Raw genomic sequence first — 25,786 nt, 5'->3', positions numbered from 1 at the left:
ATGAACAAAAGTGAAGCACAACTATATAAACGGTTAGAGATTATTTGACAACAAGCGCGATCAGTTGAATAGGAATCGGACGCAGGCAAAATTATACAGGATGATGAATGACTCCCAGCAATTAAAGCAAAGGGCAAGGTACAAGCGACAGCGAGACAAGCGGCAATACATATATATATATATATATATATATATATATATATATATATATATATATATATATATATATATATATATATATATATATATATATATATATATATATATAATTAGGTGTTAACTATAGCTGATGTTCAAAAAATCCTGGTGTTCATATCATTAGTTACGAATGCGTTGAAAAACTGTGTCTAGAGAGAGCAAAAGAGAGAGAGAGAGAGAGAGAGAGAGAGAGAGAGAGAGAGAGGGAGAGAGAGAGATAAGTAGAGATATAGTAGAGACATAACTATACGTAGTGATATGTATACATCAAAAAGCAACATTAAAACTGAGAATAAAACGAAATTACTCCTTACATTATGAAGATGACCCCTTCTCAACCCCACGCCATACACACTAATTTTTTTTAGTTACTGAAAGTAATTATGAGCGCAGCAAAATTAATCAATGGGTAATTGCAAGTGTTTGATTTTCTGATTGCCTTTTGAAACATTTGAGCAACAAAAATTTCCTGTTTAAAGCAAATACATATCAATAAGCTCATCTCTTTTTGAGACAGTGTGACAGATGTTTTTGTTGTTTTTGTATATCCTTTTCCAAGAAGTCAAGTCGAGGATATTGAGAGATGACATTTGAAAGAAAAACAGCAGCATCAAATTATTAGGCAAGTTTGGAAAATTATCCAGAAAGTCTTAATTCCTAGCGTACTGTTATCCTTGTGGTTGATTGTGATTACTCGCAAAGCAGTAAACTCAACATACTTTAAACGCATTCGGCGTTGTTTTTTTCTCTCTTTTTCTTTTTTTTTCTCTATTTAGTCAACTAAATTTTGCCGACATTTCAATTTAGTCAATTTCTTTTAGACTACCGAACAGAAGAGCCTTATCAATACAATGAAATACCAGACAGTCAAGTTAATTCAGATGTAGATTGCTCTATATTTAACACCTGTCATCGTCATGCGACGTGTATAGTCGACCCAATCACTAACTTAAGTCGCTGTGTTTGTCTTTACGGATATTCTGGAGATGGACAAAACTGTGAGGAGCTTCGTCCTGGCTGTCACGTTTTAAACGATTGTGGTAGAAACGCACAATGTCTATACGATGTATATTCGTTTTCATACAAATGTCAGTGCAATGAGGTAAGCAAGAGGTATCGACTTCAATAAAAATCAAAGCGAATTTTTTTCTACCTGGTATGATAAAAATTACTACTGTATCAATAACAGTAACATTAAATAAGTAAAACAAGTTTAGTTTGTATACTGTAAATAAGAGTGACATTACAGCATAAAACAAGAAAAAATTATCTTTTAACTTTAAGTTGGTGAATTACACATATTTGGAATTACCATAAAAAAAAACCGACTCTTTTGATGTGCGTATTGTTATCACAACTCCTTTTTTAGAGTTTTGGTGATTATTAGGTAGTGGTATTTTTTTGCAAGGGGGGACAGTTCCTCCCCCCTAAATTTGGAAAAACTACAATTTATTGAGTAGATTAGAAACTGTAACTTTTTATAAGTTTCAACCTTACTCTTTCCTTTGAAAAGATATTTTTTTGTTTAATTAATTCATGCTCGTTTTTAATACAAAAAAACAAGTGTGCCTAGTTAATGGCAAAATTCTGAAATTGCTCGATAGTTCATGTTTCGCCCCGTTTGCTAATGTCAAATTTATTTCCCCGGAATTTAAAGTTCTTTTGCTTCCTGAAATTTATCAATTCAAGATTAAATTTTCTTGCTTTAAAACTTTCAAAAGTTTTAAGTAAATGAATACACCCTATTCATCTTCAAACAGGATAGAAATATAACATTTGAAGAATATAATAAGAACAGAAGGTGTATAATAACAACGCACGATAAGGAAGATAAGAAGGTATAATAAGAACGTACGTTGAACATAATTTCCAGAATAAAAAGAAATTATCGAAAAAGCAAATAAGATTTAGTGTTTTTATATTGATATTTGCACTACAACTAGATAGATCAAGTCGATTGTATCTTGGTCATGGAATCTGGTAGGGGGGCGGGTTTTCCCCTCCAGAAATCCTTTAATTGCTTAAATATTTAGTTCTAATGCTTGATCGAAAGTTCAACATATCTCCAAAGTCCCTCATTTGTAATTGAAACGCGTAATAAGCGCTGATTAAGTCCTATTCCTAATGTTTTGGATTCAAATACTTACCCATAAATGTAGAACTGCCTCTATATATAATAAAATGCGGACTACTTGCTATTTTCAGTTCTCTAGATATTTCTTTTAAACACCATAAATAAAAAAATTGACATAAATGTACTGAGTATCATTGCTGTTATTAGTCGCATTTCACACAACGCAGGCACTAATTGTGGGACATTTTATCTCTGTATCTGCCGGCTGTACGAACTGTCTACTGCAATTAGGATAAAGTGAATTCGAGCAATACATGCATTTTTGTCACAATTTAGGAATTTTTGCGCACATATAAGTGGTACCAACCCATACCCTCTTCTAGTTTTATCACTTTTAACATGCAACACTTGGAGACCAGGTTCTGCTGGTCTCCATGATAATAGTAATTGTTATGGTAACATAATGTTAGGAATTATTTGCCGGTCTAGATGGTAAACGTGTCGTTCCATTTGGGAAAATCTCCGGTAAGATGTTCCATTCACAGAGCCGACAAACACCTTTGTTGTCATCGGTATATAAAGGTATGTAAATTTGACCCTCTACTTTGGAGCGCAAAACATCACGACTATTGATGGTTTGATCATCACTTACGTTGAAGGAACAACAGTTAAACATAATTTTAAGTTTTGGATTCATTTGTGAAACTCATTGATGGCAATGCAATTCGACCATGCAAACAGCAGTCTGCACATAGATTACCCTTGCTTGTTACTATCTCCTCGGGCAAATTGAGTGCTCCACAGTGAAAAAAAGCAATGATGAAGGGTCCCAGTGTCTTATATATAACATTACGTAGTTTATAGTATCTTTGTAGGTTGGTACTAGATTTTTGCCACACCATGTTGGTGCCGAAGATTGTGACGACGCTAATCTTCTGAACTAACATTCCTTTCTTCTTCACTCTAATTTTTAACATGTTCCGATGTTCGCGGTCACATTTGTTCCAACTACACAATCTTTTCTTCCTCACTTTGATTTTTGACTTGTTGAAATTCTTGGAATAACAAGTCTTCTAAACGCAAGTGCCTTTGCTCTTCATTTTCGTTTTTGACACGTTCTGATTCTCGCCATCACTTGCCTTCTAACCACAAAACGTGTTTTTTATTCATTTTTGCTTTCGACACGTTCTGTTTCTCAGTGTCGCATGTGTAATAGCCGCAAAATTCTTTCTTCTTCACTTTCGTTTTTTTTTAATTGTTGATGCATGTTTTCTGGCCGTATTTTGTGTTCTTTTTAATTTTGGATTTTCGATGTTTCAGAAAATTTGTCAATGTCTTTTGGTTTAGCTGCCCGTAATAAAAAAAGAGCTGCTTTCGAGAAATTGTATATATTTATATATAAATGTATATAATATATATTTATAATGTATATATATATATATATATATATATATATATATATATATATATATGTATATATATATATATATATATATATATATATGTATATATATATATATATATATATATATATATATATATATATATATATATATATATATATATATATATATGTATATGTTTATATATAAATTTATATATAAATATATATATTTACATATAATTCAGCAGTTTTGTTATACCTAGAAGACAAAAACGTTAATTATTGATTGCTTAAAACTAGCATAATGGACCATCAAATGAGAAAAGATCAAGAGAACAACCTAAGAAATATAAATTCCCAATGGATAAAATTGAACAACCTGGTCCATCAAAGGTGACCGGACCAATCCATGCAGCCAGGGCAAAGAGCATTGAAAAAATATCTGAAGTAATGATCAACGAAACTGAAGAACACAGAAATTTGCGGTTAGAATGCTTGCGAAAATGACAATTACAATGAGTCAAAAACGAAAGTGAAGAACAAAGAAATATGCGATTAAAAGATAAGCGGCACTGAAAATTACAACGAGTCGAAAACGAAAGTGAAAAGAAATAGAAATATGCTGTTAAAAGACATGTGAAAACGAGGATCAGAATGAATCAAAACTGAAATTAAACAACAAAGAAGACATTTTAAGAAGTTCATAATAGCCTGAGGACAAAAGTTAAATTAACAATTGCTCAAAATGAACAAACTGGAACTTCAAATGAGACAGGATCAAAAGAAAAACCTGAGAAATTAAAATTCACAGTGGTGAATTTGAATAATATAGACCATCAAATATGGCAAAAGAAAAGCACCGGTGAGAATTACAACGAGTCGAAAACGAAAGTGAAGAAAAGAAAACATTGGGCAACAAAGCCTGCGACAACAAAAATCAGAACAAATCAAAACTGAAGAACAAAGAAATATGTGGTTAGAAGATATGCGACAGCGAGGGCAAAGAAATATGCAGTTAGAAGATAAGTGGCAGCGAGAATTACAAGTGACAACAAGAGTCAGAACGAGTCAGGGGCGGATCTAGAGAAAAATCTTGGGGGGGGCTGGACCAAGGGCGCCAATATGATTCGAGAGTAATGATAGGGGGGTAGAGATAACGCTTTCGTCAGACCAGTTTGTTTGTGTAAATCTGGTCGGTACTGATGTAAAATGACAAAAAAAAACTCTTTGAAAGCCAATACTATTTTCCTATAGCAGTAAAATGCGTATTAACAATAGACGCGAGCAGATTCTTTGATGAATAAATTACTATGGGTTCTTTGATACTTCCTGAATGAGTAGACAAGATTATTTTTTTCTTTAGAGTTGGATAAAAAAAAAGTATTTAATGGGGAAATTTCTAATTTCTAAGTGTGGAAATACAACTTTTTTTTACTAAAGGTAGAGAATTGTAAAGCAGCCCCTTGATCCGCCACAAGGTCCCAACATTTTCTATAAATATACTGAAAACCAACTGCACGCCTTGTAGCTGCGGGATATCTGAGAAGCACTTGCAATGTGAGGGTCCTTCCTTGTTGCTTTGGAAGCTAGAAAATGTTTTGAAAACGTCCACGACAAGCAAAGGAATATTTGGTTTTTACTTGTGTTAAGGGCTCCTTTTTTCGAGGATTCTTTAATCGGAACCAGAACCAAAACATATAGTGGGTCTATCCCCCGCTGTCAAAGCTGATTCTTTTCAATAAGGAAAGTATTTATATTATAATGTTTATTATAAACCCTACCCATAACATGGCAGGGTTTCATACACAAATATTATTATTGTTTTTTTTAAGAATTAACGACGCTTCTTGACTACTAAGGTCCCTGCGTCGGCTGTGCAGTGCATTCCTGCAGCGTGATTCGATCTCTGGGTCCCGTATTACCAAGCTAAGGTCAAATCCACTGCGCCACCACAGGACTCATACACAAATATATTTAAAGTTCCTATTTTCTTCGAAAACCACACAAGTCTAATAATGAATGAGAAAAATATAATATTTTAATGTGAATACATATTTTATATTGAAATAATGTCATGTATATTATCACAAAGTATTAATATTGTAATGTAAAATAGTTCCATTCTCTACTGGATATACCTTTCTCTTATAATCATACGCCTGTAGAATGCTTGTTAATTCATTTGATTTCATGTTCCATCCATCTTACAGCTGGCAATTTAGTGACCATTTAAAAGTTTTTTGTTTTTTTTTAGCGGGAGAATTCTGATGAAATGATATTAATGTAATATCTTGACCTTGTACATCTCCCCCTTCTTAATCTGAAATGTAAACTAGAAGGAAGATCAATTTACCCATCCTTGAAAGTATTTTTTACTCCTTGTTTGAATTGCAAACTACAAAAAAATCAGTATCTCATAGGGGTGGGGTCCTGAGAGTAAGGGGTATTAGCCCCTACTAGCCCATAACACTAGCCTTTAATAGCCTTACATCGTATGATTTGTAACCAAAAAACTTAATGTCTCATTTCTTTCAATTTCCATAAAAAATACATAGAATTTAAAAATACTTAGAATTTATAAGAAAATAAATTCTAATGAAATGCTGGAGTTAGATTAGTAGTAACAGGGGCACCAATGTGAAGGTTCTCCAGCGCCGCCACCCCATACTCCTAACAATAAAGCCAATTCCCAACACCTGGCTATTTTTTCTGTGGTAATATAAAGCTATGTCTAATTTTTTATTTTTTGCGTGTGTATGTGTGTGAGTTTGTATTTGTGCGTGTGTTTTTCTATGTGTTCGTATGTTTAGTGTGGGTGTGCTCTTTCACTAATATTTTTTTTATTATATGTTTTTTTACTCTTATTCTCTATCTCATCCCCCCCTCTTCTCCCACACATAAAAATCAAAGTAATAGATCTCCCTCTACTAATCTAGATAATTCTAGCTATATCATACCGTCCCATTTATGCTTTTCTAGATCACCTAATTCGCCTTACTAATCTAAATATCACTACTAGTTGTAGGAGCATTCCTTTTTTTTCGGACCCGGTTCTCTTCTTGACAGATTTTTCGGTTAGTCTGTACGTCTCGTTTATGTAGATTTTTTTCGTATCGTGGGACAAGAAGAGTTGTAGCTGGGTTATTCTCCTTTCTTTTATCAAATTCAAGGTGCGAAAAATTGTAAAAAAAAAAGAAAGAAAAGGCCATACTAGAGTATCAGATTCAGTCTCCGAGCTTTTCTGATCGAAAACGAATTTATTACATCTTCTGTTTTCGGCAGTTCGTTCCTGTATGCTTGCATAAACAACAGCGCCTCTAATCTTTCCTCTGACGTTGTGCTTCTGAGTGCAGAACACGTTTTGTCGACCTTGGAGAAAATTCTTTCTGCCTTGCATGTTGAAACTGGAAGCGTCGCAAGGATTGTGAGCAATACAAAGATGTTCGGGAAAATTTGCTCCTGACAGCCGTTGAGAGCCGAAATAGCCGTTTTTGAATTCTCCGTTGCTACGTTCGACCTGTGGCTCTTCCAGATTTGGAATTCCATTTTCAAATCAGTACATGTTCCACTTAAAAGGTCCTTGTACTTCTCGTATCCTTCCTTCAGATCGTCCCAATTCTTGCAATGGACAATTGTTGGAATTAGTGAGGAAAGTTTAGCCGCATGAGCAAAATGGGAGCTGTATCTTAACGAGAAGTCAAGGAGAATGGCATCCATGGCTGGGATGAATGCCGCCATCCTATAGTGGCTTTCTGGATCCAGATTCGGTACTCCCGTTCGGTACACAGAGCGCGAGGCTATGCGTGGTTGGACGACTTTCATGGCAACATCGATGTTTTATGCCATGTTCCCGACTTCCGTATAGAGACAGTGGAACTCAGTTTCTGCATGGGCTCGCATTTCCTCTAATGTTGTCTTGACGCTGCGTATGAGTTTTAAAGCTCTCACAAGATCGCCGTCCTTTTGTTGAAGTGATTCTGCCAATGGTTTCAGTAGAGATAAAAACAAATTCAAGCAGACCAGTCCGATCAACGTGTCTGGTTTTTCAATGCAAGAACGTACTAGATGTGCTTTACTACTGGTCTCTCGATCAAGCCAGCCTTCCATCTCATTCAGAGCGGAAATAATAGACGACAAGGAATCCCAGAACCGACTTATTGCCTCATGCCTCGCTACAAATCTTGTGGTACAAAGACCAATCAGGGTATTTACTCTGCAGTTGTCTGACATTAGATGTTTCTTCAGAAGCCTTGTTTGTTTGGCACTCGAGCTAAAATGAGAGATAGTACCTCGTACGACATCTTGTGCATTCCGTAGAATTGGGACAGAAACTATCTTTGAGCATGAAATATTAGTGGCATGGCTTACACAATGAAAATAATCCACAAGTTGGTAACTCCGCTTTATTTCGCCAGCAGCCCCATTTACCCAGCTTGACATGCTAGCGGCTTTGTCATAGCCTTGGCCGACGCACTTTGTCATGTCTAAGCCAGATTTGGTGATTTCACTCAAAAGTAGCCTGCCGAGGCTTTTGCCGTCTAGCCTTTCTTCAAAGTTTTGGGTGGTGTTGGCCCCTTCATCTTCAGAGAGCCCCGATAAGGTTTGAAAAGCGTCGAATATGGCAACAGGATCTTCTCGGATTACGTAACCCTTTTCTGATTTGTAAACATAACGACACGCTACTACCATGAGTTCTCTTGTCTGTCTATCTGTGGATTCGACAGCAATGAGACACCAAACTCTTGCTTTATTTACTTTTCTGACTGTTTCAGACTTTATAAGTTTTCCAATCGTTCCGATTAGTTCATTTCGGATCTGGTTACTAGTGTATTTTGCATTTCCAGGTACAGTTTCTACAAGCCTTTGAAGCAGCGAATCGCCCCTCTCAACACGATACCGAAGTAGGTGACTGAAATTACCATCATTTTCTGCTGCGACTACATTAGGGCCCTGATTATCGAGTTTACCATCGTCCCGATGGCCAGGGAGGGGTATATTCTGTGCCCCACAAAGTTTGATTGTTTCCACAATGCTTGTATATAGTTCACGGTTTTGGTGTATTTGTTTTATTGTTTCAGAGTCCAAGGTATTCCTGATTTCTTGACGGTCTTGCTTCAAACGGTCTTGGTCTTGCTCGAAGCTAAAAGTACTGCAGCTCTACACTGGTGATTCATATGATACTGTGAATTGGCATATTTTGTAAGTGCACCATCTTTTCCAATCAGATTTGAGTAGTCTGTCAGGGGTTCTAAGACGAGACAACCCATTTTTTGCCCACCACCCCCAGACAGAGCTGACCACCCTCCGCCACTGTTGGAGATTCTCATTATGACACAAACACTACACCAAAGTCCCTCATGTTCTTGGTGACGGCTCACCGCAAGCCAGGGAAGTCGGGAGAGGAGCTCAATGTTAATTCTACGAGTAACTTCAACCCCCTTTCGTCTTTGTATCGAAGTCGGAACTTCTGCTTGGTTCTTTGGCTTCCATCTTTCGTTAAGAAAAAACGCAATATCTCCAGATGTTAGTTGGTTTGTTTGTTTTAGTATCACTGTGAAATCGAAGTCAGAGGAAGGTGTAATTCCAGTGTCAAGCGAGGAGGATGCACTGCTGTTTGGGTGAATCATCTCCATCTGCCGCATCTCGGCTCTTGTGTCATCTCTCTATGCTTCTGTTTGTTGATCAGAAAGTTCCACTTCAATGTTTGTGTCAGAATCATGGGAAAAGGTCACTAATGGCAGCTTGTTTTCCTTGGTGGGGTTGGTAAACAGTGTCTCTGTAGTCGAATCTTTGTAAGAACTAGATTCAACGGGTAACGGCAAACTTAATGTTACAGTCAGAGTATTTGAATTTGAATGAGCATCCTGAACTGATGAAAACGACAGACTTGAGGAATCTGAAAGAACTTTTATTGTTTTTTTCTTGTTAAAGAAAACCCTTTGAAAAAAATACTAGTGAAGGTAGTTGACCAAAAATAAATTATATTTTTCTCAACACTCGCCAACAGTAAATTGACAGTGTCTAGGCAAAATTAATTTTCTCAAAAAAAAGTCAGCTTTGTTTCTAAGTGAATTTTTAAGGTTTCTTAATTCTGTTTGATCAGTATATTGACATCCAGGGCTCAAACAAGTCCTGAATGATCAATTCTGAGCATTCCTCTCATTACAACTAGTCAAGTAATTTTTTCTTTGTAAAATTCCTTGTTAAGCAGTGAAAAATAAGAAAAATATTCTCAAAATACACCCTAAGTAGAGATACAGCGTTTTCTTGTGATGATATTGTTCGCTTCATAAATGGATGGTCTTGGATATTCTGCCTTATCTCAATTTAGGGCATTTTGCCGATATACAGCCAAAACGCTGTTTAAACACGTGCTTTCATAATTTATAACTTAACCCAGTAGCGAACAGCGGTCCCATCTGGGAAATATGCAAACAAGAAATTTTTTGAAAGCTATCTGCTTCTAGTGGAATTTCAGGGAAGGCAAGTGGCCGAAACCTCTTGTTTTAGCGTTTTGTTGTTCTATTATCATCACTCTTCGAATCAATGAAACAATTGCGCCAAAATATCTACAAAAAGAAGCATGCAGTACATGTTAATCAAAAATGTTCCCAACCGAAAAATTTCGGCATTTCGCAGACCTAAAATTTTCCAGATACTTTGTAGCAGGCGATCACTTCTGTTTTGCAGATGGGTCCCAAGAAATTTGCTTCTATTAAAGAAACTGTAGCCATGGTATACGAAATAATTTACGATGAGATAGACAATGACATGTTCATTATCTATTTATTCCCCCATAATTTCGGGGTAATAATAAACAAAATATGGGGGTTATATCGGGGTAGTCAATGGCGAAAGGACAATAAAAGGGAGACAAGGACAATAAGAAAATTCAATAGTCTTCCAAGTTGTCTTGCAGGGACGTTAGAGCTTGAGATAATTTATACTTGTGAATGAGCCAGGCTACGTGGACCTTATCAGTCTGAGTAGTTTCTAACTTCCCCATTATGTTCGGATAACATAGACGACATTCCACTATGACTTCGAATTAGGAAGATCCCACATCCCACTCGGCAAACTCAAATGTCCAAAATATATCTCAAAACCCCCTTTATAATGCGTCTTCCCTCCCGCGACCAATCATTATCATACCCTATCAATGACACCCAGAAACCGTACCCTAAATCGATGGGCTCTTATGGAAGAGAATAAAGAAATCTGCCAAAAGAAAACACGATCTGAAGATGAAGATATAGCAAGCAAGTTTAATTATATGAATAATTTTTCCTGAAAACGAGGTTTATCTTGTAATTTTATGACGAAATGATTCGTAAACTGATCCTGCGAGCAGTTTCATGTCTGAATCTCAAGTAGATCAAGAACAAAATCTTGGGTAAGGGGGCCACTGGACCAAGGGTGCCAATATTATTCGAGTTGGGCACCAAATTAAAAATTTTATTTTAAAAACATCAAAAAAAGAAAAACGTACAGAATAAGGGCGCCAGAAATATATTGGGGGAAGTGTCACCCCTCAACCCCATAGATCTGGTCCTGGCCTAAATTGCTTTTAACTCTTTCATTCATCTAATTTCAACCAAATTCAAATTAGCTACGTAGTTAAAACAAATAGATAGACAAATTTATTACACGAAAGCCCTATTGGGCCATTCGATATTTAATTAGTCACACAACTAAAATTAAGATTTTCTTTTATTGGAGAGTGGAACGGGGCAGTTAAAAAAAATACTCTTTAACATAAATTAATTTTGTAAGTTGCCTTGTCATGTCTCCATCATTGAAGCCAAGATACACACCATATCCTAAATCGACGGGCTCACAAGAAAACGAATAAAACGAACCTGCCAAAAAAAGCAAAAAAAAACACATTTGGAAGATGAAGATCCAGCAAGCAAAATTAATTATATGATTAATTTTTCATGAAAACGAGGTTTGTCTTATAATTTTGTGACGAAATGATTCGTAAACTGATTGTGCGAGCAGTTTCATGTCTGAATCTCAAGCAAATCAAGAGCAAAATCTTGGGTAAGGGGGTCACTGGACCAAGGGCGCCAATATGACTCGAGTTGGGCACCAAATTAAAAAGTTTATTTTAAAAAGATCAAAAAAAAGAAGAAAAAAAAACGAACAGAATAAGAGAGCCAGAAATATCTTGGGGGAAGGGTCGCCCCTCGACCCCATGGATCTGTTCCTGGCCTAAATTGCTTTTAACTCTTTCATTCATCTAATTTTAGCCCAATTAGCTGTATAGTTAAAACAACTAGATAGACAGATTTATCACACGAAAGCCATGTTGGGCCATTCACTGTTTAATTAGTATTTAAATTAAGAATTTTTTGAGTGGACAGGGGCCGTTCAAAAAAATTACGCTTTAACATAAATTAATATTGTAAGTTGCCTTGTCATATCCCCAACATTGAAGCCAAGACACACACCATACCCTAAATCGACGGGCGTACCACAAGAAAACGAATATAACAGATCTGCCAAAAAAAAAAACACATTCTAAGGGTGTAGATCTAGCAAGCATAATTGATTATATGAATGATTTTTCATGAAAAGGAGGTTTATCTTATAATTTTATGATGAAATGATTCGTAAACTGATCGTGTGAGCAGTTTCTTGTCTGAATCTCAATCTCTAACAGATCAAGAGCAGAATCTTGGGTAAGGGGGCTGCTGGACCAAGGGTGCCAATTTGACTCGAGGTGGGCATTAAATTAAAAAGTTTAGTTTAAAAAAGATTAGAAAAAAGAACGGAATAAGTGTGCCAGAAGTGTCTTGGGAGGAGGGTCGCCCCCTCCGACCTAATGAATCTGTTTCTGGCCTAAATTGCTTTTAATTATTTCATTCATCTAATTTCAACCAAATTAGCTATACAGTTGAAATAAATAGATGGATAAATTTATTCACACGAAAGCCCAATTGGGCCATTCGCTATTTAATTTGTCACAAAACTACAAAACTAGGATTTTTTGAGGATTTAGGGGGTTTATTATTGGGAAAAACTTACCCTTCGATTTCCGGGTATTTTCGGATGTTTTACCAAAATATCCGGAAATATCCTTCGATCCCCTTGCCCATTCAGTCATCAGTCTTCGTCTCTTATCCATTCTATGCTCGTGTCCAGATTTTTTTTTTTTTTTATTCATTATTTATATCACAGGTAATGGCTAACAATCATATACCATTGTGAGAACATACAACTTACAGACTTACTGTCTAACAACGTTTATGAAACGTCTTAGAACAAACGTGTTTTATTTTCCAAAGGGTTTCGTTTTCGTTCATGTTCGTAGAAAAATCTTTGAAGCAATCAAAGATTTCTTTGCAAATTTGGCAGATATATTCTGAACTGGCTAAAGATAAATAATTTTTGTTTGTTTTAAGTTTCAACTTAGCTCTTTACATTCAAATGAAAGCTATGCTTTTTGTGGTTAATTGGGTAAATTACCTACGAATATCTGATCAAATTGACAAGTACACTTAAAAAGATTTAAAAAATGAACGGAATGTGCATGAAGGTGCCATAAAAATCTTGGGGGGCCCAGGGCCCCCCAAGATTTTTGTTATCCTTACTCTATACTTAACTACCTTAGTTTCGCCCTAAGATGACTATCATCAAAAAGTGAAATAAATCATTTTGGCACAACTCTGAAAAGTGCCTCTGATTTATTTGTCTTTTTCTTTTCTTTTTTTTTCACATTTGGTAAATGACGACTTATACTTACTTACGACAAGACTGCCTGTCCATTGATTCTATATATATATATATATATATATATATATATATATATATATATATATATATATATATATATATATATATATATATATATATATATATATATATATATATATATATATATATATATATATATATATATATATATATATATATATATATATATATATATATATATATATATATATATATATATATATATATATATATCAAAATGTTATTTCTGCTTTTTATATTGCAGGGTTATAAAGGGGACGGGTACGCATGCAATCCTCTTGTTAACTGTGATGATGATCCAAGCATTTGCGACCGGAATGCAAGATGTCAACTTCGACAAGCTAGTCCTGCTCAATGCATTTGCAGGGAAGGATTTATTGGAGATGGTTTTAACTGTACAGGTAGGGATTGATGATTTGTATCTGTAGTTTTCTCTTTTTCTTAGTTTTTTCTCTTTCAAAGGAGTTGTCCAAGTTTTTTTTTAATCTTTTTTTTTGTTAAAGAACAAAAAAAAAAGATTTAAAAAAAACTGAAATAAAATGCAAATAAAAGACGTCCAAACGTTGATCCTGAAAAATTAAGCTTCTAATTGGGTTGCTTAGGAAAGCACAACCTAAAATGGAATAGCTAATAAAGTAAGTCATGTAAGAGTGAAAGAAAAGAGAAAATAGTTTTATATTCACAGTTGTCTTGATAGATCCAACTAAGTCATATCTTCCAGGCTCCAGTGAAACGCAAAATATCTTTTTTTATTATTCAATTAAATATATAAACTATCATGTCACTTGTTTATTTATAATCTTAGTTGGATACAATTTGCGCTTAGAATAGCTAAAAATTGATATTCTGGGGGGCTATCGTGAGCTAAGTTTCAATTCAGAATATATTCAGAATTGAGATATTTCAGAAGTAGCTCAAACTTTCGAAAGATATTTCTTTCATATATAAGATGTCTTCTGTTCTTTTTTCGTTTTAATTTCATTCTATACGTTCATTTTAAAAGCTCATTGTTTTTAATTTAATACTTGTTCTTTTTCATGTAACTTTCAAGAATGAATGATGGGAGTGCTACTCTTAAACCCGATTTTTACACTTAAGTTCTTCAGCTTCTAATTAGTTATTGAATATATCAACCTGATTGCAGATTTGAGAAGTTCGATCGATAGCATTTTAGCCCTATTTGGACTAAAATGGTTGATTTGCAGCAGAAAATGGCAGACAACGGCAATTGCTTAAAAAGCCCACTAGAAGTGTAAACTACAGTTCAAACAAGCTCTCTGCCATTATTCTATAATTACTGGTTCGATAAGGTCACTATTAAAAATACAAAAAAAAACAGATTAATCTAAGTTCTTTGACTATTTTTATGAGGAAAACATTGAATTTCGCATTTTTTTCGGTATAGGCTTGAAACTTCTGATTTAGGGTTTATGTATTGAAATTGAAAATGCAAATTATATTAAGATCATGCTCCTTGGGGGGTGTATTATTGCCTTTTCTCTAAAATGGCGCAAATTTTCTTAGACTAATAAGTTATGATCAGTAACTTCCTGAATCTTAGATACGTAAAATCAGAATAAAAACTGAATTTTTTGCGTATATGTCTTTTTCAAACTTCCGTTCTTTTTAAATTATTACATAAAAAAAACTAGGTTTTTTTAACTGAAAGTAAGGAGCGACATTAAAACTTAAAACGAACAGAAATTACTCCGTATATGAAATGGATTGTTCCCTCCGCAATCCCTCGCTCTTTACGCTAAAGCTTTTAATTGTTTTAAAAAGCAGAATTGTGGCAAAGAGTCAAACTTTAGCGTAAAGAGCGAGGGATTGCGGAGGGAACAATCCATTTCATATACGGAGTAATTTCTGTTCGTTTTAAGTTTTAATGTTGCTCCTTACTTTCAGTTAAAAAAACCTAGTTTTTTTTATGTAATTTCTGAACGTTTTTGAATTAATGCATGTTTGATTTTGACTCTCCACACGTAAACTATTCAAACGAAATTTGCATATTAATTCCTTTTTTGGCTAAATGGCTTTCTCTTAGTTTTGATCATACGATTTTGAGAAATATGGGATGGGGAAGGAGGCCTAGTTGCCATGCAATTTTTCGGTTACATAAAAAGGCAACTATTAATTTTAATTTTAACGAATTTTTTTATTAGCAAAAAATATAGGTAACTTTAGAATTAACTTACGTAACAAACTTTTATATTCTTTAATTATTATTATGTATATGAGGGGGTTTGTACCCTCGTTAATACCTCGTTCTTTACACTAAATCGTAATTTTTGTCCCAATTCTTTAAGAATGACCCCTGAATCAGAAAGGCCGCAGAATAAATAGTTGAAATTACTAAAAATACTTTAGCATAAAGAGCGAGGTATTTATCTCCTCCTAAATACGTCGCTCTTTATGCTAAAGTATTTTTAGAACCCCTCATATGCGTAATAATCTCTGTTCGTTTTAAGCTTCAATGCTACTTCTTCTTTTCATTTGAAAAAACGTTTTCATGTTTATTTTTCATTGTTTTCTTATAGTAATGCTAGAGAATCCTGCGCCCTTTTCATTGAATTTTTCTTCCCCCATAACAGATTCCTCCAAGGAAAGATCCTCCAACATAGCCCCCTCTCCTCAGCCCCACCCCCAAACAAAATAAAATCCCCCTGAAAACGTCTGTACACTTCCCAATAACCATTACTATATGTAAACACTGGTCAAAGTTTGTAACTTGCAGCCCCTCCCCCAGGGATTTTGGGGGAGTAAGTCATCCCCAAAGACATAGTTATTATGGTTTTCGACTATGCTGAACAAAATGGCTATCTCAAAATTTTGATCGGTTGACTTTGGGAAAAAAATGAGCGTGGGAGGGGCCTAGATGCCCTCCAATTTTTTTGGTCACTTAAAAAGGGCACTAGAACTTTTCATTTCCGTTAGAATGAGCCCTCTTGCGACATTCTAGGACCACTTGGTCGATACGATGACCCCTGGGAAAAAAACAAAACAAACAAATAAACACGCACCCGTGATTTGTCTTCTGGCAAAAAACACAAAATTCCACATTTTTATAGATAGGAGCTTGAAACTTCTACAGTAGGGTTCTCTGATACGCTGAATCTGATGGTGTCATTTTCACGAAGATCCTACGACTTTTAGGGGGTGTTTCCTCCTATTTTCCTAAATAAGGCAAATTTTCTCAGGCTCTTAACTTTTGATGGGTAAGACTAAACTTGATGAAACTTATATATTTAAAATCAGCATTAAAATGCAATTCTTTTGATGTAGCTATTGATATCAAAATTCAATTCTTTAGAGTTTTGGTTACTATTGAGCCGGGTCGCTCCTTACTACAGTTCGTTACCACTAACTGTTTGATGCTACAAATGACATGGACTCTTTGCTTACTGTTAATTACCATGAATGATTTGATTCTCGTGCAATCCATTTCTTTTTTATTAATCTGGCACGTGAAACATTAATACGTTGCTATGTATATAAATGAAAACGTTCACATATAAAAAAATGAAGTAATTTAGAGTTAATTAAATATTTAATCTGAATTATAACTTTAAAATAAAAATTAGAGTTATAATTTTTTGAATATTTAAAAAGCAAATAATAAATCCTAAATAGGCAAATGTTGTACTTGTCTGGCATATAAGCCACCTTTGCTTACACTTGTACGATAAGATAAAGTAACAATGAAAACATAGTTTGCATGTCGTTATTTTGTTTTTTAGGAGGGGCTGGAATTTCTATACACCAATTATTGTTATCTTTTGCAAATAGTAGTTTCCAACATACCGTCATTACTTTTTCTTTTCTTTTTTCTTCCTTTTCAGCTCTGAAAAAAATCGACGGCAACTTCTTACTCATTGCCCAAGGCATGTCTATTCTTCGTGTACCATTCAAACCAACTCATTCTGATCCTGGCCGACCAATACAAGTCCAGCCATTCCAAACAGCAATTGGTATGTGGGATTAATTTTATTTTGTTTTCCTAAGTAGAGTTGCATTTAGGCCAGTCCCGAAAATAAAAGTAGAACAAAACAGAAGTGTATGCACTAAGGTACACTGTACAAAAATGTAGGGTCTGTCCCAAAACTCAGTTATTATTAATAATAATTTGCCATTTGATTTGTGTTTACTATTTTCATTCCAAGACAACAGGTAACACAAAGATTATGACCAATTTGAATTACTAAAATTGCAGAATGTTTACTTCAGTTCAGTTCACTTTATTTATAATCCGAATACATTTAACTAGTATCCCAGTACCCACTCCAAGAAACATGCGAAAAAGCACTTGCGACTGGGCGGGTACATAAAACTCTTCACTACAAACATAACAAAAAAAGGTAGCCAATAACTACCAATCTCTCATCAACTCATCAATAATAATAACCAATCTCATAGCAAAAAAAAAAGAAAAAAAGAAAGAACTATGAGCATTAGCCTAATTTATACTTTTTCAATTTACTTTTTAATAACCCCAGGTGCTCAGCCGCCCGAATGCTCTCCGGAACTGAATTCCACACTTTAGGCCCTGAAAATCTAGTATGGAAGCCACCCCTGGTTCTACTTCTGTGTGGGATGACCAAATCACTATTGTGACGCGTTTCATAATGATGCAACGTTCTATTTTCACTAAAATAATCGCCAAAAACCTCTGGACTTACATTATTCCACCATTGATAGGCAAAAATTCCAGCTTGGTACTCCCGTAGCTGTCCTATATTCGGCACTTGTAACTTTTTGAACCAAGCTGTAGTGTTGTGCTCACCTTCAACATATCCACCAATAGGACGCATCGCTTTATTTTGAAGAACCTGAGCACATTTAAAATTCAAATAAAAATTGCTTGCCCATAACATGAACCCATACAAAATATAAGGGTGAATCAAAACGTGGTATAAAAGCAATAAAATTCTTGGAGGTGAATAATTTTTGAAATGTTGAATTGCTGCAAGGCCGCGGGCAACCTTTGTTGCACCAATATAATTGTGGCGTTTCTACGAAAGATTACAATCAATGTAAAAACCTAAATAGCGGATTTCCTGAACCTGAGCTACATGCTTATTATGAAACAGAATTTTACCATTAATATCATTGGGCTTGCCTACTCTAGTATATAAAATAAAATTAACCTTAGCAACGTTTGCTGATAGCAAACTCAATCTAGTAAAAACATGAAAATTACTCAAAACTCCATTCACTATCAATACAACGCTATCCAAACAACGACTAGAAAACGTAACTGTAATGTCCTCAGCAAATGATGTTAAGCAACAATCCGGAAGATAGAACCTCATGCTATCTGCATAAACTAGATAAAAAAGTGGACCAAGGACCGACCCCTGTGGGATACCACACTAACACTTGATAAGATGAAGAAAACGCATCATCAATCATCACTTTAATAGACCTCCCCCGTAAATAACTTTCAAACCACTTCAGACACACTTTTTTAATACCCAAGCATTTTAATGTCTGCAATAAAATTGTAAAATCTATGGTGTCAATTGTTTTTTTAAATCAAATAATACTGTTAGGGGGATCTCACCTTTTTCAAAACAATTATTTACAAAATCAACAAGATGAATGGAAGCATGACTAGTTAAATTACCTTTTATAAGCCCGAATTGGGTGTCACTGAGTAGGCCATGTTTTGTGAGGTGGTCATATAGATGACGATGAATCACTTTTTCGAGAATTTTTAAAAATATAGGCAGCTTCCAAATTGGTCTCCAATTACCGGCATCTGACCTGGCACCCCCTTTATAAAGTGGAATAAATTTAGCTTACTTCAGCGCTTCTGGAAAGGTCCCTGTTTCCAAAGACAGGTTGATAATATGTAGGATACATGATAGTATATACGTCATCACGGCTTTAAAAGTTTTAAGATTCACGCCATCTACCCCAGCAGACTTCAATTTTATGTTTTTTTCTATCTTAATCACTTCATCATTTGTACACTTTTCAAGGTGGAACTCAACACTTTTGCCACGAGAGTCCTTGAATTCCTCACTGAGTACTTTTTCCCTGTTACATCTTGCACTTCCTTGAACAGGCAATCCTTTTTTGAGATTAAAACTGACCAAAATGATTCGCAACTATTTTTATCACTCACAGAAATTCCGTTTATATCAATGCAGGGCGACTGGCTATTTTTCTTATTTCCCATGAACTCATTGATAACTTGCCATGTAGCTCTTGTATCTCCCTTATCATCAGAAAACTTTTCCTCAAAGTACTTCTTCTTTGCTTGCCTTCTCATACTATTGACCTTATTTCTCACTCCCTTGAATTCTATAAAACCTGCGTCATCCTGACTATGAAGATATTGCTCATATAACAAGTTTATTTTGTTTATCAAGTCTATTATTTCCTCCGTAATCCATGGCTTTCGGGGATCGTCCTTCTTTTGCTTTACAAGTCGCAAAGGTCATGTTTTCTCATAAATCGGTTGTTAAATTGACATGAATTGGTCATAAGCTATAGAAGAATGACCAGAATTATCATGGACAGACTCCCACTTAATGCAACTCAACTCCATGGCAAAGTTTTTCAAATTCTGATTTTTTAGTCCACGTGTCAGTATTTTCTTTGACGGATATGTCCATTTCTGAGACACATCACATGAGCAATTACCGGAAGATGGTCCGAGACTGGATATACGATAACATCAGAACATCTTTGACTCAAATAACTATGTCCCACGAGAATGTTATCAATTAGGGTCGCAGAATGACTAGAAATTCGGTTAGGTACACAAGTTAAAGGTTAAGATCATTCAAAACCATATTATCAAAAAACTCAAATTATCACCTGAAAGTTCTAAAGGATTAAAGTTAAAATACCCCGTACAAAAAAAAACATTCTTGTAGACGAAACCAACCTGATCAACTCATCAAAACCTGTGACAAACACATCCAAGCAAGCACTGGGCGCTTATAGACCAAACATGGACTACAGCGATATCCCTTTTATATATTTCAAGGGGTTAAATTTGTTGTTACCTCCTATTTTAAGTTGAAGGAACTAACAAATAATTTGTGACCATTAATGACAATTGAGTTTTGCAAAACACCAGTAGCGAAGATTAATACACCAATAACGGGCACTTACGTAATAATACATAAATACTATCATTTTTTACTCCTTATATGGGAAGGAAGATCGTAAAAAGCTGGAGAAAGGCTGTTTTGGTTACAAATTCTGAGCTCTGTTGTGCTTTTTAATTCAGAAGAGAAATAGAAGAGCAACCAGTCAGTCGTCGTAAATGGCACTGGTTCCACATTTCAAGGTGGCAGTTTTAATTTAAATGATCAAAGGATCTTAGAAACATACTCTGTGAGCACCATGACACAGGGTCACCAGGGGCAAGTAGATGGAGTTACGCGAATATCCAACTTCAACAAAGCAAAACCTTCATGAACACACATTAATAAAAAGGCTGGCATGGCTGTTGTACCTTGTAAAATCAGAATAATACAAGTTTGACAAGTCTGCGTACTAGAAACGCCTAAGTGTGGCCCAAGCTTCGTCTATGGTCTACCTATTTCGAATCATGATCATTCAGTGATCATTTTGGGAAATTATTAGTTTTGAAATTATTAAAAATCAATTGCGTTGAGAAATTACCGACATTGACAAATTATGCTACAATGTAAAATTTAAGGACATTTAGTTTTGCAGAAAGTATCAGACTAATCCTGCAGAAGTTTGCAGGAAGTATCCAGCCCTGCTATTAATTCTAATACCACTACTACTCCCGCCACAACTAGTCCTACCGTAGCTACTCCCACGACGAATCTTATTAACCCGATTATATTTAAAAGGAAAGAAGCTTTTCTAACAAAAAATAACAGATAAAATAATTTTGAATAAAAACAGTTTTAAAGCATTTTTTAGAGAATTTTAAATAGTGATTTTAAACACTAGTCTTAAGATTGATGAAACTAACTGAGCAATAAATAAACTTTTCATATCGTTAAAAGGTTTTAGGAGAACACTCGAGCATATACTATTCATGTAGGCCCGCATGTTATCCCGGCGTCAGTAGGATTAAGGTGAATTATTTACATTCTGTAACCTTATTTTATTTATAAAGATGGGAGGGGTAAACTTGTTCCCCTTGAATATTCAGTCCCCTCGACTAATTTGTTCTAAAGAACCAATATCGAATTTAAGACGGTATAATTGCCTTGAGATTACCAAACTTGTGTCCTCGCATTTTAATAGCTATTCTATGCTTATGCAGAATACAGCTTCCATAAATAGTTTGGTCCTAAAAAAAACTAGGTTATTAGTTAAATGCTGATTCTGTCATCCCCAAATTTACTAATCTCCAGCTAATCTAGTAGAGGGAAACACTTGTTTATAGGAAATGTTACTTTCCCAGAAATTTGGTATATCATATAACCTTGGCCCTTCCTAGTCACCCTGTATAAAAAAAAATTGATGGAAAACTTATAAAACTTGATCATCGTCATGAAATCACAAAGGGACTGAGTGAACTAAAACGAAGGATATCTTATGCTGTTCTGCGATAAAATGTGCAGATTTGTCAATCTTTTCATAGTCCACGCTAGAAAAGATTTGAAAGCCTCCTTATTCATCATAAGTCCTCCCTGGATTAACAAACCACCCTTCTTATCAAAACCAATAAATTAGAAATTACCCATTTTAATCTCATATAGCCATAGAACACGAATGTCGAAGACTCCTAACAATTCTACTTCAAAACGTTTAAATTTGTTAGTCAGAACTACAGTTTGGTAATTGCCCCTCAACGTTGCTATGCTCCATGTCACCAGATTATCTTTATCTAGAATATTTACAACATCAGAGCCTTGAGAAAAACAAATAATTCCACCAGCGCAAATCAAAGACAAATAAATTCTTATCAATTCTATGCAAAGCACATATTCTGACTCAGCAATTCCATTTGAATTGGTACATGTGCAAGCCTGTGGTCCATCTCGGCTTCGGTTACTGCGTGGTTTTAAGCGCTTGACAATGTTCTTCTTTCTATAAGAGTCGGAATCCTGTACAAGTATTCCCTAGCACGATAATAATATCTGCAAATATTGTAATACGATGGGGAGGCAGCCCGGAATACAATAATACAGCAAGAGGAGATTACGTAGCCCAAGAAAACAAAAATTAGAAAACTACCCGACTTGTGAAATTTTCTCCGTTACGGTACTATAAGGCATGGTAAGGAAGATTTACCTTTCAGTCATAGGTATGGAGAAAAGGGCTTATAATGGCGCAGAAAACTAAAAGTATCTCACAATGCAAGCGCATCTGAAACCTCTTACGCTCAGCAAATCCTCGTCAGGTATATTAAGTCGGGGACGAGTTGTCTAATAACAACAAAAAACAGCAGAAACTAATTTCCAACTTTTAAATTAGTAACACCTCCCAAACCTTAAAGATATTCGTTTCATTTTTTTCTTCTTCATAAGGTTTGTTTGAGCAAAAATCGTTTGCAAAGTTAACAAACATTGCCCTTGCTAGAAAAGCCATTATTTCCTCAGAAATCATTTTAAGTTACTAACAAAATAAGACATCATAATACGATTAAATGGATGCAGGCTATGGCTTTATCAAAACGCTCATTAGTAAAAGCTGGGCTTTCTTATGGCAGACCTTTTGCACTTATAAGGTGGTGTGCTCAGGAGGCCAGCATATCAGTTAAGTTTAATACATAGTATTAATTAACCGTATTAGATGTGGCCTACGGTCGTGTCAAAAACAGTATTTTCTGCTCGCTTTTTCCTTATTAGTTTTTTGTTTTTTAACAAGTTAAGTCAGATCTATAGCTCTAATCATTAATGAAAACCACTGAAACAAAATATTCGAAGAAGAATAATTCAAAGTATTCTGTATCCACAGGTTTCCGGTTCTGGCTAGCTTTTTATCCACCGGCGGATTCCCTCTCTCCCCCCCGCATTTTTCTGGTGCCATCATTTCTTGTTTTTTCTGTTTTTAACTTTTTTTAAACAAAATTTGTCAATTAGGTCAAAATTGGCGCCCTTCTCACATTGGGCCTCCTCCCAAGATTTTGGTTATTGGAGCCCTTGCCAGATTGTCCCTCTCCCCAAGATTTTGCTCTAGATCCACCCTTGTTCTTATCCTTCTGTATATCCCCATATGTCCAAGACCTGACAATCGATATAGTGCAAGGGTGTCACCATATCTGGTTAAAGTCATTTGTATACCTAAAACTATCAATGCTCATATTTGAATTTTTCCAGGAGTCGCTATTGATTGCAGTGAAGGTAAAGTTTATTGGGGAGATGTTGCTGGCCACACAATTAAGAGATCCAACTACGATGGCTCAAACAGGGAACATTTTCTACAGAACAGTAAGCATTGTTAAAACATATAATATCAATAGGTTTTAATTGTTTTGTGTTTGCTATTTATTTTTCGTTCACATGATAGCCATTGACAAAGAAGGATATGAATGTATTTTAGATTACACCAATCTATGAAATTTATCGTAAGACGAAAGTTTTCCCATACCTAGGGCTAAGGCCTAGAAATAGGTCTGAGAACGTTCCGATCATTTTGGAAAAGTTACGGCACAGCCTTTGAAGTTTAATTCCGATATAAATTAAGAATCATTTATTTTAGCATTCTTTCAAATCTTCTTTGCTCGTACGAATGAGAAAACATAAAATATTCCCTATAAACACGTCCCCAGGCACCTGCAGCAGACCTTGCTCTACCTTAAATATCATAATTGTGGCTACAATGCCGTAAAAAGAATTCATCTGTAGTTTTGTTGAATCTACTAAAAAAAAAAAAAAAAAAAAAAAAAAAAAAAACAAACGCTCTCCCAAAAAGAACAAAAAAAAATCAAGGCTTTGCGACTTGCCACAATGCTTGACAAATTTTACCATTCAATACAGAAAATCATGAAATTTTCTAGAAACAACGTGGAATAAACGGTTTACGTATACAACTATTTAATTTGACAAACCAGAACTAAAACCAAACTCAACAAATATATTATTTCTTTTTTATGTTTCTTCAACAATGGATTTCTTAAAGAAGTGAAAACAAAACGAAAAAACATGTTACTCTGGGTCTCCAAGTTGACCCTCAGCATATACTGAACAAAAGATGATTATTTCAGTATAAAAGCTTAATGAATTAAGGTGCTATTCTGTTGTTCGTTTTACTTATGCAGGCAAAGTAAGCTGATCACGCAAAAAAGGGAAAAATGGGTTATATTTCAAAGCAAACAATTTAATAATTACGTTCATCAATATCAGATATGTATGGCCTAGGAAAGTTAGTTAGTTGGCTTGGTCTGTGTTTCGGCCCAACACTTTCCGCTACCTGTTCATCCCTAGTGAATCAAGCCGTGAAAAACCTACGCGTCGCTTACGGAAAAATATCCCCAAACAAAAGCCGTTACAACCGTAACGGTTTGTGCATGATTTATAACGCTTATTGCGCCCCTGTGCTTTTGTTTTTATCAGGCATGGCTCATCTGTTTCGTAAGAAAGATCGACATACTCTACGTACGGCTTATTTCAGATATTGCAAATTCCTCCTCCGGCTTCCTAGATGGCACCGAAACAAAAAAATAATTGCTCGATTTGGTTTAGTAGATGTGCCTTCTCGGATTCGGTCTTCCAGTGATGATTTATGTAAAAAGACTGTCAACTTTATTCACGTTTATGACCCTCTGCAGCCTTTTTTCCATATAGATACTGGTTGATTAGTCCATATTGTCTTTTGTTAGTTTGAATTTTGTTTTTCTTCGCTGTTTATCGTATTTGTTTTTGTTTATTTATTTATATTTATTTATAGTACTCCATACTTTGTGTTTTTTATACTTTACGGGTAATAAAGTTCATTCATTCATTCATAGTCTTCCAACATTGGAAAATACCCAAAAGTTAAATTCGTTGACGACTCGGTTCCGATTCCAAATTGTCAAAAATCTTCCCTCCATGGGGGAGAGGACGAAAGTATTAATTATCAAGTGGATGAATTACAGAGAAAATACAAGAAATTGGGAGAAGAGCGTATTGAGGACTTTCGCCATATCTATCTGAGCCTCATTTGAAAAAGTAACTACTTTTCGTTTAACTGAGAAGTTTCAAGCAGTTTTATGAAACCAGTAATGGTATGGAACTACCAATACCGATAACAATAAATACAGAAAGAAACTACTTTTTATTCTACATAATTCTACATAAGTAAAATTCACATTTTCAGAGGCAACGCGTTGCCTATAGAAAAGGCCAAACGGCTCCAATGTTGTTGTTTTTTCCAGATGCACTTCATATGAAAGGGGTAATCATTTAAACTTCAAAGAGGGCTCATACGATTGAAAAACAAGAATT

At 35.1% G+C, this 25,786-nt stretch overlaps 1 protein-coding gene and 1 long non-coding RNA gene across 4 annotated transcripts in view; one reads left to right on the top strand and one right to left on the bottom strand.

Annotated features, from left to right (window-relative positions):
- Positions 1-12,833, bottom strand: part of LOC136029017 (uncharacterized) — a 53,959-nt gene extending 41,126 nt beyond the window's left edge. For both annotated transcript variants that reach the window (XR_010617945.1, XR_010617944.1), the window contains exon 1: positions 12,687-12,833. This is a non-coding gene — a long non-coding RNA (uncharacterized LOC136029017). The remainder of the gene's footprint in view (positions 1-12,686) is intronic.
- LOC136029006 (nidogen-like) overlaps positions 1-25,786 on the top strand; it is a 258,905-nt gene that overhangs the window by 221,980 nt on the left and 11,139 nt on the right. For both annotated transcript variants that reach the window (XM_065707012.1, XM_065707011.1), the window contains exons 17-20: positions 1,020-1,300; positions 13,660-13,816; positions 17,255-17,383; positions 23,678-23,788. In XM_065707012.1, the coding sequence (XP_065563084.1) occupies positions 1,020-1,300; positions 13,660-13,816; positions 17,255-17,383; positions 23,678-23,788 (678 nt within the window). The remainder of the gene's footprint in view (positions 1-1,019; positions 1,301-13,659; positions 13,817-17,254; positions 17,384-23,677; positions 23,789-25,786) is intronic.

Source organism: Artemia franciscana, chromosome 7 (assembly GCF_032884065.1).
Source record: "Artemia franciscana chromosome 7, ASM3288406v1, whole genome shotgun sequence".
NCBI lineage: Eukaryota > Metazoa > Arthropoda > Branchiopoda > Anostraca > Artemiidae > Artemia > Artemia franciscana.
This window is presented reverse-complemented; position numbering and strand designations above follow the sequence as displayed.